General features: G+C 37.7%; 1 protein-coding gene and 1 long non-coding RNA gene across 2 annotated transcripts; both read left to right on the top strand.

Annotated features, from left to right (window-relative positions):
* The first annotated feature begins 1,752 nt into the window (after positions 1 to 1,752).
* Positions 1,753 to 2,950, top strand: LOC117274538 (uncharacterized). The gene is made up of 2 exons (XR_004504646.2): positions 1,753 to 1,828; positions 2,640 to 2,950. It is a non-coding gene; the product is annotated as an uncharacterized lncRNA (long non-coding RNA).
* A 6,375-nt stretch (positions 2,951 to 9,325) lies between these two features.
* Positions 9,326 to 10,412, top strand: LOC138900074 (uncharacterized). Its single transcript, XM_070186779.1, has 2 exons — positions 9,326 to 9,907; positions 10,146 to 10,412. Exons 1-2 carry the CDS (start codon positions 9,326 to 9,328, stop codon positions 10,410 to 10,412), a joined length of 849 nt encoding a protein of 282 aa, XP_070042880.1.
* The last annotated feature ends 10,393 nt before the right edge of the window (positions 10,413 to 20,805 follow it).

Here is a 20,805-nt window from a genome sequence, read left to right as displayed (position 1 = left end):
GGAGAGAACATCCTCGGTGATCGAGCAGATGTACCTTGAGGCATCCTCGCACCGGCTTGGTACGCAGGATGGCTTTTCAATCTGAAAATCAGCGTTGACCGGACATCCCCCCCGGGATGAACATTTTCAAAGGAGGTTTCGGTACTGGTTCCTCGACAGCAATAAACGAAACGGTCTCTTCGGTGTTCGGCCGCAAAGTAGAAGGAGTTTCTTTTTGGGGAACGATTTTTGAAGTCTTCGCCATTTCTTTCAAAATGAAGGATAAAAGAGGAAGAAGAGGAAGTTAAAAGAGTGCACTTGATGGTTTGGAAACATAAGTTCTTATAAAAAGATCTCAAAAAACTGAAATATAAGTGCCTGAAAATATTAAGATTGCTAAGGTACGAGGAATGTAAAGTTTGAAAGAGCAAATGAGGGGGTATTTATAGTTTTTCAACGACCGTTCGCATCCAGGAGTGACCGACCAGCAACTGACAAACATTTAATGCTATAAAGACTTGACTGGCGAGACGTTTCGACTATTTTGTCGTTTCTGTCGTGTGGTGTCGAAGAAAGAATCGGAAGCTCATGTCGTTTCTTGTCGTCTACCCGCTGAAAAATGAGAGAACTATCTGTATACAGTCGAAATCGAGCTCGCCTATGACATGACAGGTTAGGCTCGGAACATGATAACCAAAGACTAAAGATCGACCCGGAGTCCCACCGAGCTAGAACCCGGGGTCAGAACGCCTGCCTTCGAGAATGTTGAGATCGTAATCCCGGAGTCGACCTTAGCCCCGATCGAGATAAAAGAAACATTGTTAGCATAACCAACAGAAGACCGAAATATCCGTGACCGATCGGATGTTGCGGCGAGAATCTCGGCGCGTATCAGTAATGAACCGACAATCAGCTAATCAAGGAATTTTTACATTTTATAAAATTGTACCTAAAGTAGGACTCCTCTACTATATAAAAGGGGGTCTGATAATTTATTTAACGCATTGTAACACGCATTCCAAAGAAATACATTATTATTTTCTTTAAATTTCTTGATATCGATCGAAATACGTTCGACTCGAGGGTGGCTAATCTTCCAAGGCTGAAATTGTTCAATTTATGTGGTTTGCATTTACTTTATCATTATTTATTTCAATTGCAATCTGATTTATCATTTTGTGTCAAGTTAGTCCACATATTCTTAAAATCACAGACAAATTCAATTGTTATCCGATTTTGAGGTTAAACATGGTTACAATTTTCCTTTTCTTAAATGGGTCTTTTATCTAAAAGCTTTTGGGTCTTGTATAGTTTTTAATTGTGATGGTTGAAACGAGTTGGTACAGAGAATCGGCTGTCTTTTTCCGTGTTGATCAATAGTTCTCTTACTGATTTGGAAACAAATTATATCAGCTTTTTGCATGTCGAATTTCATTTTATCTTTTCATTTGTTTGATGTTTCTTCAACATTATATATGTGAGAAATAGGAAACCGGTATTCATAATCATTGTTGCTGCATATGTTTCTTTTTCCATTTTTGCTCATCTTTCGTTGTAATTGTTTCTTTTGAAGCTTTTGAAAACCATGCACTAACTTTTTGGTGCCTTTGTTTTTCCTCTTATTTCTTCCTTCTATTTCTGGTCTGAAAATCGTGGTATCTGATGCATCTTCCATTGCATTATACACCTATCTTTTCTTAATTGCTGCATGCGTTTGAATTTTCATCATTTTGTTCCCACTTATGGTTGCGTAGCTTTATTTGCAGGTAAAACTCTCCACTCCAATGTCTACCATTTTTACACTTAGAGTTCAATTGCACCCATTAAAGACTTTCGGATTGATAGAAAAGTAAGAGAACATTCATCCTCCTTTCTTTATCTTTTAAATTTTTAAGATAAAAGCTCCCTTGTGGATTGATTTTGATCCAAGTGATTGTGTATTATTTATTGGTGAATATAGAGAACTCTAATTTACAGAGGAAGAGAACCAACTAGTCATTTTTTAAGAAGAGGCTGGGGTGTTTTTGGTTTGGGTCATATGGCTTGGTCCGATGGGTCGGGTTATATGGGTGCGTTTGACAGATATGGGGTGGGGTTTCAATTCGTCCAAAAAGAATTTGCCATGCCATTAAAATTTCTAATATGAGCTGTTAGATTTAGGGGCAGGTTTAAGCCAAAACATTAAGGGAGAAGTAAATTTGGCTCAATAGGCGGATGGAGGGTAATTTTGTACCAATTCTACTGATTTTTTTTGTTATTTAAATTGCTCGCAGTGAGCCATATATGTCGTCTTGGTAGAAACTGTCCAGTTTTCGTTGATGATAACAGTTAAGGAGTTCAAGTAAATTAAGGGGTCCTTGTGTACGACTCCTAAGAGAGTTCAAGCCTAGGATCCCGTTATTGTGCCATAAATTAGTAATGTGACCATTATGAGGTGTTATCTCCGCTCACTGGGTTGTGCATAATTTGGTAAATACCGAATTATCATATCGAAATTTTTGGTATTTGATATTTGGTATTTGGTATGGTATTTAGTTTACATTTTAAAAAAAATTGGTATTAGATATGGTATTTGGTATTTTTTTTTAAAAATACAGAAATATCAATACCTTACCGAAATATATATTGGATTAATTTTAAATATCTTGTCATCCTTGCAGCTCGCAGTTACCAGAGAGCTTAAGGAGAATGTTTCTAGTTCCATGTTCTTTAGTTAAAGTCTGTGCACCATATTTTTTTGTCTATGTGGTTAATGGATGATACCCGAATGATTTTTGTAAACAACACTTGTGAAAAACTTATTTTGATCACATTTGAGAAGCTTACTAGTGCTGGTATATTACAGAGATGCAAGTTAGAGCTCTAGACCAGACATACTTACATGTTGATGAAGTTTGTAAACATTATTCTAATCTTATGCTCCTGTTTATATAAGTCCCATATATGATGTGTAGTGTTGTTCCATTCATAAGATTGATTTTGCTGGCTAGTTATAATTTTAATTTTACTAGCTAGTTAAGGTGTTATTCTCCTTTAAATATAATGTTCAGAAGCTACCTTAGAACCGAATAAATCGAAGTTACCGTACTGAATAAACCGAAACCGAAAGGTAAAAAATTGAATCATACCGAATTTAATTAGGTACAGTACTGGTATAGCATTTTAGGATATCGAATACTGAACCAAAATGTCTAAATATCGTACCGTACCGACCGACGAACACCCCTATCTTTGGATGCATTTTCGAATTTCCATGATGCGTGTTGATGCGGTTACAGTACCAGTTTGCATTGATAAGCCAAGGATTGGTTTATCATCTTTCATTTTTTCAAAAGTTTCACTGTCATTTTCAGTAAAATCACCGCTACAAAGTAACAGTTGTACGATCATATCTGTATTTTTATATTTAAATTGCATAAATCACATTAATATGTTTGTATATTACATCAAATGAACATTTTCATGAAAACGAATTACAATAGGGAAAAGGAAGATAGTTTGTATTTATCCTCCAAAAACATTAACCAATAGTTCAAATATACCCCTATTCCGTTAGGGCCGTCCGAATTCAATGCGATGACGTGGCTATAAAAACAAATAAATCAAAGACAAGTCAGCAAAAGACAAACAGAAAACGCAAGTCGTCATCTTTACGCAGCTTCTTCTCTCAATCCCCCTCTGTTGTGAAGCTCCATTACTGTCGGCAACCCATCACTAACAAAATACATTACTACCGGATTACTTTCTTGAAACCTCTATACAAAAGCTTCGCCATTAATACCACCATAGCCATGGTAATTTTATTTCATATCGTGATGGAAAATATTTAATTTTGTTTATGTTGTTGCTTTCTGGAATTATAAATTTATGCATTGTTTGTAAAGACCTTTTATTGAAGTTGGATTTTGTAACGACATGTGAGAAGCATTTGATATTTGTAGTAGTTAGGATCCATCTGCAATGATTTCAATGGGATTGTCTAATCTATCTCAATGACTAAAAAAAGAATGTAAGGATTATTCATACCAAGCATTAAAACAGAAATGACTGAGTTTCAACTCCTAATTCATTTTATGACTTATTTTATTTGAAGATTTTAACAAATTTCACAATGGAGTATTCTTATGTCTACGGTGGTATTAATGTCAAATCTTTGGTATTGGGCTTTCAAGGTAGAAATCCGGTGGTAATATATTTTGTTAGTGGTGGGTTGCCGGAAGTAATGAAGCTTCACGGCAGAGGGATTCAGAAAAGAAAAATGTGGTCCTCCCTTGTAAGCTTCGTATGAAAATGTCGACTTGCGTTTTCTTTTTGTCTTTTGCTGATTTATTTATTTTTATAGCCATGCCATCGTATTGAACTCCATCTTGGATGGCCCTAAAGGAATAGGGGTATATTTGAACTATTGATTAACTTCGGGGGATGTTTTTGTATCGATTGTATAATGAAAGGTAAATGTAGTCTATTTTCTACAGTACGAGGGTGAATTTGAACCTTTTTCCATTACAATATCCTAAGTACGCTCCAAACAACAAAGACAGAGATGGGCTAGCAAAATATGGTTCCACGTTGCAGCACAATGGCAGCATCTACCTTTTTGATTCACCACCAGTTTTTGTGAAAGAAGATTTTCTACTTGACCAAGCAGGCAGCTTATGCACAAGATATGTTAAATCTTGTATTTTGAATCCCCACGATCCCAGGTATTTCATGCACCATCCTCTGTTATAACCCCTAATGTACGCTCTTACATAGCTTCCCTTACTTTTTGTAATGATCCCACTGAGGATCAACCCTTAGTATCGGTTAGTAACTTAGACATAGCTAGTACGTCTAACACATCGGTGGATGCCCTCAGCCTCGCACTTCCTGTAACTCATTTACTGCATAAATTATATTAGTAATCTTTATGACCAAAAAAACAAAAGTTACAATAAAGACAAAGACTTTATTGTTAAGCATGGGGGCAATGCTTGCTTTTTATTCGGGGAGGGGGGGGGGAGGAGGGATGAAGTTTATTTGATAATACATTTGGAATGTAATAATTGGATAATTTTGTTTCTTTTTACTTTATCAATCTTTAGTTAGTTATTGATTTTATTAGCTTCTTTATTTGTTTACTTTGATTTTGTTGTAGTTTTTTTTTTATGTTAGTAACTTTTATGTTTTTCATAATAGTGTAGATAATAAGCCTTTAGTTTTTTTAATGTCACGGTTCTTTTCGAAGGTGGTCTTTTGTGTGAACCGGGTGACTCTTCTCGAGGATGGATGGTGTGACAACTTTCTTAAGGGAATGAGTCCGTTTTTGTGTTAAGGTAATAATAATGAATAAAAGCCCTAATCAAGTCATTCTCTAAAAAGAGTTATTCATGCTTCATTATGCACCAACACACTTAACTGCATGCTTATGGTTTTAAATAAGATTTTTGGAAATAGCTCTAGTTAGTGACTTTGAGATTCTTGGGGTGACTTTGATAATCATTAAGTGGTTGATTGGACCATAGTGATCTTTAACTTAATTGTGACCGTTGTAGGCTTTAGATTCTATCCTCTTTTACGGTCTAGTTACATGAGAGGTGAGGTGATTTTTATTGCTAGTCCAAGTATTTGTGTGAATGGTCTAGAACTTGCCCCGAATGTGTTTCAAGGTAAAATTCTAGGTTTGCTTGGTTTGGAAGATGATTGTAGGCTTTCCTTGGTCCGTTTGAACTTTCTATTGCCACCTAATGCTTATTATACCTAGTCAACCCCTTTGAGCCTTTAGCCTTTCTCTATTGGTAACCATGCTACAAGCCTTTACCCGTTTTGTTTGCAATCCTCACTTGGCACCCAGACATTCCTTAATACTCTTATGAAATAAGTGGCTTAAGGCATAAGTTTGGGGGAAAAAATTTGAGGAATATAAAAGAGGTATCAAGGCACCAAAAGGAAAGAAGAAATGATCTTTATGAAAAGAGAAGGCAAGAAAAGAAAAGAACAAAAAGAAAATGCCAAAAAGAGAATAAAAAGGAAGGTTGATGAAATCAAAAATAGGCAACTATCTCTAATATGAGCATCGAGGGAGAAAAATAATGAAATGAGCAATAAAGAGTGATGCCAAGTCTCTCTAGCCCCTAAGAAAAGGAAATGCCTCTAAGAGTTGGTAAATGTGAGCCAAGAAATGAAAAAAGTGGAGTGCTTAAGGAAGGGTGTAACCACTTATCCCATATGGTATCTTACCCCAATTCAAAAGCCTTCATTACAATCCGAAAGAGATTCTACTTTATTTTGAACCGAGTGAGCCTACATTAGTGGTGATCTAAATGAGGGGCAAGCCTATGGTACTTGAAGCTTTACTTGTGGCATTCCTTTGTGAGAGAAGAGTGAACCTTCATTGATCTAAACATTGAGTGTTAATTCTTGAAATGAGCATGTCAAATGGAAGGTAGAGGAGGAAGAGTTTGGAGTCCACCATGATCTACATGATAGAACAAGAGTCCTTGATGAGTGAAGCCAATTCTTGAAGCTCAAATGTCACATTAGAGTTATATGCACATAACATATGATTTGTCACCTTGTTGAAAATGCATGAGTATTGTGGGTAATTATTGGTCCCAACTGAGTATGAATGGCTTACAATTGTGAAATGACCCTTCACTTTGAGGAGGTGGGAACTAATCTATTTGCTTGAGGACAAGCAAAGACTTAAGTTTGGGGGAGTTTATAAGTGTGGATTTTAACCACTTATTAGTACCTTTTTGCTTTAGTTTTAGTCCAAAAGTGTTGATTCTTGTTTTCAAAACTAATAAAATTGTACAAATTGGAGGCATGTTGGAGAATTGGCCCTTAATGAAGAATTCTAACTCAAAAAGGAGTATTCCAGGTCAAAATGTCAAGAAGGAGTGCATAAGGCCAAAGTGCGGTCCGCAGAACCGCAGAAGAGACACCTTAAGCTTCAGAGATTTTGAAGAAGTGCGGTATGCACACTAAATTGTGCGGCCGCAAATGTTGGTCGCACTGACAAGAATTCAAATGTTCAGAGAAGGTGCAAAACGACCAAGTTTGAAACCTTGCCAAAAGTGCAGCCATAGAAGAAAAAGTGCAGCCGCAGATGGAATTTTGCAGCTGCAGAATCTGTCCAACTGAAGAAGACAAGAAAAGTGCGGACCACACATGGAATTGTGTTGCCGCAGAACCTCCCGAAGGGCATTTTTGTCTGCGAATATCAGGGCACTATAAATAGACAGGAAACACTTTTTAGGGCAAGTTTTGTATTATTTTGAGTAGTAGCAGTTATATTTTGCTGTTTTAGGAAAGTAGTGACTATTTTGGATGAAAAATCATTAGTTTATTCTTAGTTTATGGCTTTAATTAGTTTTTTTCTTCACTTTCTAATATGAGCAGCTAGATTTTCTCTAGGATTATGACCCAACCCTAGTGTGTAAACTTTATGGTAATTAATTTAGTGCTTCTTTATAATTGAGTGTTTATTATTAGACTTGTTTATGCATTGTTTCTAGAATTAATGATTGCAAAACATTGATTCATGCCTATTTGGCTTGGTACTTACTTGAGAAATAGGGACTTAGTTTAGGAAAACTTGGCTAACAAGAAATTGGGCTAATTAAGATTTTGGATAGTCTAATTAAAGGATTTGAACTAGAGATAGGAAAAACCCGACGTGAGCTCATATCAACTGTTTGAATTGATACCCAATTGGACTTGAGAAAGCCAATTTGAGCATAATCACTCTATAACCGAGAGGTAATGAGTGGGTAAATAAGAGTTGAGAGTTATAATATATCCTAATCACTTACCCATTAGGTTAGCACCTAGGCAAAGGTTACATCCGTAGGCGTTTTCCCATTGGATTTAAAAAACATCAAAAATAATTACTCGCTTTCAAGTTTCTTCTAATTAGTTTACATTTGTTAGTGTTCATTTTAGAGTTAGATTACAATCACCCTTTGTTAGAAGTGTAATTGAGTTATTTCACGTACTCTTATCAAGTGTCTACTCTAACACCCCTTTATAAACTCCCTGTGGAAATCGACCCCGACTCTTGTTGGGTACTATTCTTCCAACGATGATTTCTACTCACTATTGAGTGCTGATTGGACGTGGATCATGCTGAGTTTAACATCGAAGACGATGAAACTCTGCAAGATTTTTTGAGGACTCCGGATGAACACAAGGATGTTCTTATGTTAAAAATGTTGAAAATTTACGTCAAGTCTGAAGATGTCAACAATATTGATATTCCGCAAAATATGGATAACTCTCAATCATCTGGTGGTGTTTTTGGAGGACTTTTATCCGAACATGTTCCGTATGAAAGAGTCTGACTAGATCTAAACTTATCTCCACGGGCGAATGAGGAGCGAAGACATAATTTCTCCACAATGGAGCATCATGTAGTGTCGCCAAGTTTACATAATTCACACGCCGGGTGGTAAATTTCAATTTTCCTTGTTATAGTATGGTTGCTTTTTTTTATGTATCATATTGGTACTAATACTTATATATTTTAAAGAGGGTACCAGCATGATGTGAATTTTATAAGTTATGAACCAACCAACAGTTGGAATATACCTAATTTTGGAGGTATGGATCATGTTGGTCCATCTACGAGTCATCAACAACTCGATAATATACTTCATTGGCTATCTACAGATTATGAATTGTAAGTTAAGAAATAAAGTTAATATATTATGTTGGGATGACTTTGTGAAACTGATTATTATTTTTGATTGTGCAGTGAAAATGAGCAACATGATAGTCATGTCCTAACTTAGTTGCGCGATGATGATATATTGAATCAGGATCTTGCAGATGCACAAAGTGATGAAGATGACAATGATTATGACAACAACATTGATGAGTCTTGAGATGATACACCCTTCCTTGATGAGAGTGACGATGATGATGAACCACACTTTGCTGATTAAAATGAGAATGAGCAACCCGATTTGATGAGGGAGCATGATGCCACAACTGAGCATGCTCCATATATGAAGACTCCCCATACAGTTAGACCCACAATGTATGATTCCCATGTGCATTTTCATTCAAGGGAGATTCCTTACCTTGATCACTTTCCCAGTATGCCTGATGTGGATTCCCTCACAAGGGATCTTGATGAAATTCGTACATTAATGTGGGATGAATCTAGACCAACAGAGCTTTGTAAGAATATGCTTTTTGCTGACAAGTCGCGTCTTAGTAGCGCGGTGCAAATTTACAGCATCAAAAACTGTCGTGAGATTGAGGTTGTTGAGTCATCTAAGATATTATATATAAGGTTGTTTGTCGTAGATAGGATCAAGGTTGTAAGTGGATGCTGCATGCGAGAAAGTTAAAAACTGATATGTGGATGGTGGGAAAATATATTGGTAAGCACACTTGTGATATGAACACATTCAATGAGAATCATTTTAACTTGAATGTTGATTTGATTTCCCTTGTCTTGATTCTACACATTGAATCGTCCATAAGGTACAAGGTGAAAGAGTGTATAACATCAGTTGCGCAGGTATATGGGTGTGCCATTACCAAAAGAAAGGTATTTCTCGGGCGTAAACATGCGTTTGAGATTGTTTATGGCAATTGGGACAAGTCATTTGCCGCTCTATCGAGGTACATGGTTGCTTTGCAACACTTTAATCCCGAGACTTTTGTTGAATGGAAGCTTGATCACAGTCCTAACATACCAGAATACATATTCGGATATGTGTTCTGGGCATTTAAACCATCCATTGACAGTTTTGTTCATTGTCGGCCGGTAATCTTCATAGATGAGACACATATTTATCGAAATTATGATATAAAGATATTGATTGTTGTTGCAATAGATGCTAATGGAGGCACATTTCCCCTCGCATTTTCTATTTGTGCCAATGAACGTCAACAAACTTGGACATGGTTTTTAAACCACTTGAAGCAACATGTTGTGAGACGACATTTAGGTATTTTTCTAATATCTGATCGGCATAGTGGAATTTTATGTTTATGTGCAGACTTTGGATGCATAGAATGAGCTGTACGCCTACCACCGTTACTGTGTTAGGCATTTGAAGTCCAATTTCCAACGGGTTTATCCGAACAAGAGCTTACATGATTTAATGTGAATGGCCGCAACAGACCATCAAGAGTGTAAATTTAGGATGCGAATGGAATTGATTAGGTAGGAAGACGAAGAAGCATATCCTTGGTTGATGATACATGAGCTTGATAAGTGGACTTTGCATAAGGTTGGTGGCAGAAGATGGGGAATTTTGACTACAAATATGTCAGAGTCTTTCAACGGATTGTTGAAGTCTGCCCGCGGATTGCCTGTCACTGTCATGGTGCAGATGTCATTCAAGAAGCTGGCGGAGAGGTTTGTTGAAAGGTCCCGCAGTGCATCGTCCTGGTTGGAAATGGGTGTTCAATTTATGCCACAACCGATGAAATAATTTGAGAAATATAGGAAGCGGGCATAGTGGCATAAATATTTTCAATATTGCAACGATCGAAATATTTTTGAAGTTTTCACTGGTTTGCATCAAAATCGCGATAATAACACATACACCATCAATGAATCCAGGCGATTATGTTCATATGGAAAATGATCGATTTATCACTTGCCATGCACACATGCCATGAAGTGCTTTCAACATGCTGGATTTGCAGCAACGAGGTATGTTGATAAAGAATATAGTGTGGCTGTATACATAAACACCTATAGCGGCCACCTCCAACCAGTGGGTTCGAGCATTATTGGCCGTCGGAACCATTTAAAATGATGTGCAACAAGGATTTTGTGTGTCGCCGACAAGTGCAAAAAAGAACATAGATACGGAACCGAATGGATGTTAGTGATACCGTATATGCCCTTAAATGTGGTATATATTCCCAAACAGGACACGATCGCCGTAAATATCCTACAGTTGTTTTGGGAAGCAGTGGCAATTCGGCTCCTGGTGGCAGTTCATTCAATGTTGGCAAGTTTCAAGCATAAATGTAGTTTTTTGTAGCAGTATATTTAGTTGTATTAAGTGTTCTGTAATGGTGCATGCTTGCAATATTAATGAAATAAAACTATGTTTCCAATAGTCTTAAATCTAATTGACATTTAGCATTGAAGATTCAATACAATACTTAAAAATAACTTGAAGAAATAAATAACGATTTTCATTCGCCATTATCGTCACTGTCGGGCACTATTTCATCGTTACTTTCACCGGTCTCTTTATTGAGATTGTCTTCATCTTCTTCATCAATGTCTTGTCTGCATCCGTCCAGATTGAGGGCATCATAATCTAGGCCCCAGTTGACATACATTTCTCGTATTTCATCGCTATCATCAATAAAACCTCTTGCTTGATTTCTACAACAATATGGCACTTCTACGTCCAACATCTACGTAAGAAATTTTGGTAGTCCTTCCCACTCCAAAACTGTTGGGAATACAGGTTAATAAATGTCTCTATGCAATATTTCATTCTCTAATAAAGACCAATGCCGATCCTCCGTTCCTCGAGGTAGTGAAGATCATCCAGTGCATGATGAACGACTAGTGCCTTTTCCATCTCTAAAATCTCCTTCATCAAATGCCGAATAACTTCTGGTTCATCTTTGTGTGTGTTTGTTTGGAACATTGCAGACAATGCTTGTAGTACAACTAGCCTATGCCAATGGCATAATACTTCATAATCACACCTTTTTGAGTATAGGGGAACTCATTATAGTTTTTCACCCCAAATTCGCATACCTTCAGGTTTTGTAGAATGCGTTTTCCCCTCAATAATGTGCCTTGCAATTTTGAGATCAATATATATATATTGATATGCTTATTTTCCAAGGGACACAAAATATCATACCACCTGTCATCCACCAAATCAGTATAGCAACCTAGCATGTTATTTTTAAGATAGGGATCGATTGTGTTATGACGTATTCCATGTAGATCTTTTGAACTACCTTTACCCTTTTGCCTCTTATTAAACCACTTATTAAATGTAAGTGGCATTTTTGAAATGGTTGTTGCAATGAATAACTGAAAATTTGGTTCAACTTAAAAAGAACCAAATAGGAGGTATTTCATGGCGCATGAACAACATATGTTATGCGCCTTGTCTTGTCGACCTAAAAACTCCTGCACACACTTATACCGTAAAGAATCCTTTGTACGTGAAATATAGAGCATCAACAATATGCATTATGTGTCTTGTCTTTGCGACCTGACAAAGCCTGCACGCACTTGTATCGTAAAGAATACTTTGTACATGAAATATAGCGCATCAACAAAATATGTTATGTGTCTTGTCTTGTCGATTTGAAAAAGCATGCACGCACGTGTACCGTAAAGAATCATTTATACTGAAACATAGCGCATCAACAATATGTGTTATGCAACCTAAAATCACTCATTCTAACCTATTAAAACACCGCGCATTTTACATTATTCTTTGCGGATCATCATTGCTTAACCAAATAAAGAATACAGTTTTCCATAACTTTCAAGTTTAAGTAATACGATATGTCTGGACGCATGTTACTATGGAAAATGTGCGATTTTGAATCCATGTTGGTCAACTTACAATCTAGGACGCAGACGTTGGATGTGTAAACAAGTTGTGAGTTATTAATATTGAAATTTATGCTGGTTAATAGGTTATTTATAACATGTTCATTAATATTCGTTTGTTATCCTCACCATTTGTAGGAGAAAAATCAATGTGATTTTGAAGAATGGTATGATGAACCCATTAACTAGAAATACTATAAATCATGTTTGCTAAACCTTTGAAATCATACTGGGGAGTACGAAATACAGATCTGGAAACTCGAAGAACAACTTGCGGCAGTGAAGGAGCAACTGAAAGAGACAGAAGAAGAAAATAATCGGTTGCAAGAAAAATTTCAGTGGTTGAAGTAGAGAATAATGGGCGATAGTGACTAAACAAACACATGGCTATTTTAAGAGTAATTTTTATTTATGTTGTAGGTTTTATGTATTATGTGTTTTTTAATCGTATTTTTATTTATGTTAGTATGCCGTATTTTTTGTGTTCTAGTATTAACCTAATCGATAAGATTAAAATTAAAAACATATGCAATTATAATGTAAAAATATCAATAATATTAACAAAAATATTTAATGTTATATATACAAATCAAAATACATATCAATGTGTCCCACGACTTGTATGCTTTAGTGCATTGGCTGGCTAGAGGCGCATACCATCCCGACCGGCTACGCTATCCGGATTATCCTCATCTCGTCGCCTCTTTATAAGAGGATGTGCTGCAACATGATTGTCTGGAAGGCTAGCAGGATCAGTAGAGGCGTCCATTGGGCCATCAATAAGCTACAAAATATTAACATATTTTAGTATATGATATATAGAATAGTAACATAATAGTTTAAAAAAAAATGTAATAGTCAAACTAGTGTCTCAGCTGACTCCTAAATAAGATCCCATGTCTCCGAAAATTGAGTACCACACACTGTGACCTCCGTGATAAGTGATGGAAAAATCTTTAAAAATTATAAACAGATTAGATATAAGTGACTAATAATTAAGGTAAAATAAATCTAAAGTAATGTTAATACAAACAAACCTGCATATGAGTAGGCACACAATGCTCTGGGGAAACTCCGAGGTGCACTGGAGGGTAAGAAGGTTGTGACGTCTCCACCGGATGTGATATCTCCCTCTCTATGCATGAAGTATCCTCACCATCCCTCGATGAAGAGCCATAACACAGTCGTCTACCACTCTGCACATCTCACATCGGACGATCCTCTACGAACCTCGATGACTCTAGAACATCAGGAAAATATTGATCCCAATTATACGCCATAATGGCGGTGCCCACGATTAACACTGGAGATGTCAGGGTCAAATTTGAAGTCCCCGGTGATAGCAGGCTGAATGACGGCATATAATCGCGAGCATAATATGGCTCAGCAAAGTCACCTGGCAGATCCTCGCTAATATCCTCCACGGGTGCCTCAGCGCCCCCTTGCTGGGGACCCCATCCTCACCGACCACCACGATAATGTGGGTCACCCCTTCCTCTCTGGACACACCTGACACGTCTACCACGTGCTGGGGGCATGATTGGCCCATAATGGTAATCCTCAGGCGGCACATACGCAACATCAAAACCTAATCGCGCATCCTCTCGGGCAGCTCTCAATCTGTAAGCAGCAAGATCAACAACCTGACGACCCCAATCATGCACAAATGACACTCCGTCGCCTACATGATGCTGCATTTATAGACCCATCTTGTAGAAACGGTGTAAGCTAATAGCCTGCATATTATATTAATTAAGGAAGGATGTTAAGGAAATCTAACATGATAAGTAAGTATATCAAATAACATACCAGTGTCTCACGCCTCCAGGCATATGGAACGTACCGACCACCCTCCCGATGTGCGGGATTACTGATTAGAGTGTGAGTAACACGGCGATACCAAACCATGTACTCATGCTCCCCATCAATACGTTCATGTGGAGGGTATTTTGGAATCAGGACTAGTCTCTCCCAGTCCTCTATTTGGGCCTCTAGGCAGGCCAAGTATGCTAGGTCAACCCTGCTACGATCATCCCACTCGTAATATGTGGAATGCTAACTGGGAGAAATAGGTATAAGCTGGCGGCGACCAAACTATCACAGGACTCGTTCGGTGGCATGATGCTTGATTATATCGGGACATATCAGTGGGACCTCAGACATCCACAAAAATCGACCGCATGAGCAATAATCTGGCAAACCGGCAATGAGCTCATCGTTGTATGGCCTCCATATGAACTATTTATTAAACGCAAGAATAGTGAGCAAATACAAGACATATCAAGTATTATCAAACAAACAAAGTCAAATATTTACTTGAGCATCTTCAAGTAGATCCAACAGATCCCTGTAATAAGGGAGATGATGTCGAGCCTCGACCTCGCGGGCGTGGCCTCGCCTATCTACCCACCTCCTAGCACGTGGTAGAAATGGCGGAGGTGGTGCATCTAAAGCTATCACTCGGGGAGGGGGCTAGATCTGCAAGAACTGATCCCAAGCCCAAACCAAATATTGAATGTGGACGTAAATTTGAGTAATTTTTACTATCTCTATGATAATCATGAACAAAATTGATAATGTTAACTGCAGTAGCAGAATAAATCCGGCGACGTCTCTCATGGTACCCATGGATGCCCTGCACAACTGCCTTTAAAGGTAGGCTAGAACAGCTCCACCCCAACTCAACATCCGCGACTGCTGCTCAATAGCCTCAAATGGTGAGTCATCCGTGTTCTCCTAGTACAGTGCCTCCAAATGCTGACTAACAGGTGATAGCTGCAATCGACTAGCGCCACTGATAGCAGTCGGCTCCGCCGGCTGGAATCTAGTGAGCCCCTACAACATCTGTAGATAGTCGATCCTCCTATAATCCCTAAGATCGTGCGGGTGGGGGACATCCAAACCATCAACCGCCAATCCGAATAATACGTCCACAACCTGTAGCGTGATTGTCATCTCGTTGATAAGATGATGAAATGTATGAGTCTCAGGTCTCCACCGCTCGATCATAGCCGTGATTAGGGGCCAGTCGAACTACAACCGGCCGACCTCTACAATCCGGTAAAAACAGTCCGCTGAAGGCATACGACTGTATGACGATGAAGTGGGTGGTCCCTAATGAACTCCCAAAAATTGTCAATACGTCTGGAGTGGAAGATCTAGGACAACAACTGTCCATCCCAGATATGTGAAGGCCTATGGACACCTTGGAGCAAACGTAGCTCTCGAATAGCAGGTCGAGGATGCACAAACGGACGATCCATGACGATGTCTGTAAATTGATAATATTAAATAAAATATTGTTCTCTTTAATCGTTTAACGTCTCGAAATATATTGTGATATCTTTAATATTAATATTTAATTGATCAATTTTTATATTATTACTTAATTTGATATAAAGTATTTATTTATATGTTAGTTGTTTGGATTTACGACTAAAGTTTTGCATAGTTTTGTTTGTACTGTCAACTTTTTTCATATTTATCCATCATTATAAGGAAATTAAATATTTAATTTGTTTAACTTATCAAGATATTTTTAATAATTATTTTATAAAAATTACTATTAAATATTTATTGTGTTCATAATGATTTATATCTTAATTTGTTACATTTAACCAAAAAAAAAAAGGCATGGCCTCTTTTATGTACTGTCAAATTTTTAACAATCTTATTCCTGTGATGACTCGATAGGTCATTTTGAATTCTAGCACTTATTTCTGTGTTCTGAGATCTCGATTAGATCCAATTAGTATTTCTCAATTTGCGTGCATAATCCGTATCTTTTTCCGAAAAGATTTTATGTGAAAAATTGAAGAAAACATGATTTTTAGCTTCAAAAATGACTTTGGTTGACTACGATCAACATTTTGTGTAAACGATCCGGATTGGTATTTTGATGATCCTGGTGGGTCCATATCGTGATTTTGGACTTGGGGTATGCCCGAAATTGAATTCGAAAGTCCCTAACTTAATTTGACGTGATTTGTTGAATACTAGTAACTTGAAGGTTTTAAGATTTTCTAGGTTTGACCGTAGGTTGAATTTATTACAACCGGGTTCAGATTTCAGTTTCGGAACTTGGTATAGGTTCATTTTACTGCTTAAAACTTGTCTGCAAAAATTGGTGCAAAACGGAGTTGATTTGATAGGATTTGGACGCTCGATTGTGAATTTGAAAGTTCTTGAGTTTCTTTAAAAGTTTGATGTATTTTGATGTCTAATTCATAGTTCTATATGTTATTTTGGTGTTTTGATCATGCGAGTGAGTTCGTATGATGTTATTACACTTGTGTGCATGTTTGGTTTGGAGCCCGAGGGGCTCAGGTAAGTTTCGGACGTATTTCAGATGAGTTTGTATTGTGCAAAGATTGTTGGTGCAATGCCCAGTTCTGGTGTTTGATGCAGATCTCGCATTTGCGAGGTCTGGCTTACATTTGTGGACAAATATTCGCATATGCAGGCAATGTCTGGGATTGGATAACCTCGTATTTGCGAGGAAATGGTTCGCAATTGCGAATAACGCAGGATCGCTTTTGCGATCATTTGGTCGTATTTGCGATGCCTGACAACAGTAGAGTATCTTCGCAATAGTGAAGATTGTGGTCTCAATTGCGAAGGTGGGATCTTCGCATTTGCGGTCATTTTGTCGCAATTGTGACTTCTGGGCTTCTGAGCTAGTGCTCGCATTTGCGACCCTTGTTTCGCATTTGCGATGGTTGCAATTGCGAACAAGATATCACAATTGCGACATCTGCACCTGGGTAAAAGTGGGGGAAAACGGGAAACAAATCAGTTTACACCATTTCCCAACCCTAAATACTCTATAGGCAATTTTCCAAGATGTTTTTCTTCCCAAATTCATTGGTAAGTAGATTCCATGTCTATAGGGCCTTAATTGGTTAACTATTTGGTTGTTTTTGTTGTTCGTATCACACTACCGCCTAGATAACATGCCTATAGGAACAACCGTGATAAATCTGCATTCAAATACAAACTATTAGAGAACCTGCCTATAGGATACTGCTACTCGCTTAGAAAGCATGCCAATAGGATCAAAATTGAGAAATTCTGAGTTTTCCAAGGGCTTCACTGCCCCAAGCGCAATCATTTAGAGATCATGTCTATAGGCTTTCATAACGCTTGTAATATGTAATTTCGATAATATGGACAACAGAACTTCCCATGAGATGTTCTTAAACTGTGTGGTCATATAGAAGCGATGCCTATAGGTTTTAAAAAAATTCTAATATATCTCAATTCCAAAACTGCTTATTACAGAATCTGAAATCTGTTTGCGTGCTTTTGTTGTTTATGTGTGGAGGCTAACTTGAGCTATTCGTCTTTTTGTGTAGTCCTACTTGTTTTGAATGTGCGCAAAGTTTTATCATTTTGAGCACCCTAAGTAAAGTCTAGAACCACACGAATAGTAGGTTCAAAGCCTCCTGGACTATAAGCCTGGGACGGGTAGTGCACGCTTAGGACACGGCTTAGAATTGAACTAGAACACTTTAGGTAAACAATTTTAACATAGTAATTGGGTAGCATGAGATGATAGTCTGTGCCCGCTGAATAATACGAGCAACCCCTACCCTAAGGGAGTTGCGAAGTATTATTTATGTTGCATGGGGTGATCCTTTAGGCTAAAAAACTTAGAACCCCCCACTTTTATGTTTGTTACTCATGCTTGTGTTTCTTTAAACTTAGAACAAATTAGCTTGTTTTATATCATAGTTGAACATTTAAATTCCCTGTCTTCCTTCACTTACATGATCACATAGGACAATTATAATCCAATAATCCTACATAGCATTAATATCGGCTAGGACCCACAGTTGTGGACCTCAAAGAGTGCCTAACACTTTCTCTTCGAGGTAATTTGATCCCTTACCCGATCATTGAGAGCACAGACTAGTTAAAACAGATTTATTTGCATATAGGTGCCCTAACGCACCTCAAAAATGTTAGGTGGCGACTCTTATCCTTTAATACCTCCTTTAAAAGAGTTGTCACACGTCGAAACCTGCTTTCGCGAGAAAACGGGGTGCGACATGCGCAGTCCGTGCTGTTTTCCGAAAAGTTTTTAAGTAAAAATGTGAAGAAAATATAATTTTTGACTTTAAAAACAACTTGAGTAGACTACGGTCAATATTTTGGGTAAACAACCCCAAATTGGTTTTTTGACAATTCTGGTAGGTCTGTATTGTGATTTTATACTTGGGCATATGTCCGGAATTGAATTTGGAGCTCCCTAGGTTGATTTGACTTGTTTTGTCGAAAGTTAGCAATTTGAAAGTTTGGAAATTTTTTAAGTTCGACCGTGGGTTTAATTTATGGATATTGGGTTCGAATTTTGATTTTGAGACTTGGTATAGGTCCGTTTTGATATTTGACACTTGTCTGCAAAATTTTGTGCAATTCAGAGTTGGTTTGATAGCATTCGGACGCTCGGTTGTGATTCTAGAGGTTCTTGAATTTTCTTTTGAATTTCATGCATTTTGATGTCCGATTCGTAGCTATAGATAATATTTTGGTATTTTGATCACGCGATCAAGTATATATGATGTTATTTCACTTGTGTACATGTTTGGTTTGGAGCCCGAGCGGCTCATGTGAGTTTCGGATATACTTCAGACCATTTGAACATGTAAAAACTGTTGTTTCTCATGTCTGGTGCGTTGTGCTTTGCGATTGCGAAGCTTCTCTTGCGATCGCGAAGGGGAAGTTTTGGTCTGGGACTGGATTGTTCATCACGAATGCGAAGCGAAGGGGGGAGGGCTTAACCTTTGCGAATGCAACAAGTGTCTCGCAAACGAGATTTATTGGGGTGACCTGGGGGAGGTAGCTGTGGTCTTCATCGCGAAAACGGACCTGGGGACGCGAACGTGAATGCGAAGGCAGGCTGGGAATAAGACTTTGCGAATGCGAAGTAGACCTTGTGAACGCGAAGGCCAATTGTGCAAGTGCATCGCGAAAGCGTCAAGTGCTTCGCGAATGCGAAGAACACCTGACGCCCAAGTATTTAATGTGCTGAAAGTCGGGGTTGAAACATTTTCCACCATTTTTGAAAGCTAGAGCTCGGCCTAGAGGCGATTTTGAGGAGATTTTTCATCCCTACTTTATTAGTTAGTGAATTTTTACTTGTTTTATTATATTTCTATAATCACCCATTGATTTTAGCTTTTAATCTAGAATTTTCATGGTAGAAATTCAGGATTTGGATAGAAATTGGAAATTTTGTAAAATTGAGATTTAGACCTCAAATTGAGGTCGAATTTTGAAACCAATCACATAACCGGGCTCGGGGTGAATAGGTAATCAAATTTTGGTCCAAACCTCGGGTTTTAACCAAGCGGGACGGGATTGACTTTTGTTGACTTTTTCTAATTTCATCAAAGATCAAATCTTTTTCACTCATGGGTTAATTATAAGGCTTATTCTGAATTGTTTAAACTATAGTTGGCTAGATTTGACCGGTTTGGAGGCTAATTCTAAAGAAAAGGCCGTGGTTGAGTGGTGATTTTATTGCGAAAAGAGGTATGTGTTGTGCCTAACTTTGACTTGAGGGAATTAAGACTTTATTGGTTTAATTGCTACTTGATTTATATGTGGGGATGACGTATATGCATGGTGACGATTGTATATGCGTAGTCGCGAGTTAAGCATCAGTGAAATTAAAAGCGCGCTTAAAGTGCACCTAAGCGCAAAAGCGAGGCGCACAAACACTTTGTCACTCCGCGTGACCTCAAGTGAGGCCTGTGTGTCAGAAGACCTTTACATTCCTTTTCTAAAATTATAATAAGTTAGTCGTTACAGTTCCCTAGACCATATTTATGGCAAATAGCCAGGGAAATATGGAAAAATTAATTAAGGGAGCAAATCAAATTTCCCAAAAAATTAAGAAAAGAGAAGTTAATAGAATTATAAGAAGACCAGAGGAGTTGAAGGAATACAAGAAAAATACAAAATCGAACAACTGCAGCGGGACAAGCCTCTATCACAAGTATTCTTCTCTTCTCTGTTTCTTTATCTCTTATACTTTTTGTATGCCTCTCTCTCTTCTACTCATTTTTTTTCTTCTTTTACTCCTTTGTAATAAGAGATACATACAAGAATTCTCCATTAAAGATGAGAGTTGACTGAGTTGACTTTTTCTTGTGATTACGTTTTTTGTTATTTTTCCTTTTGGTAAAGTGAATAAATTGGTAAAGTTAGAAAATAAATGGGTTTGGTGCTGAAATTTTATTGTTAGTCCTTTTTGTCTTTGTAGAAAATTTGTA

The sequence above is a fragment of the Nicotiana tomentosiformis genome, chromosome 10 (assembly GCF_000390325.3).
Source record: "Nicotiana tomentosiformis chromosome 10, ASM39032v3, whole genome shotgun sequence".
NCBI lineage: Eukaryota > Viridiplantae > Streptophyta > Magnoliopsida > Solanales > Solanaceae > Nicotiana > Nicotiana tomentosiformis.
This window is presented reverse-complemented; position numbering and strand designations above follow the sequence as displayed.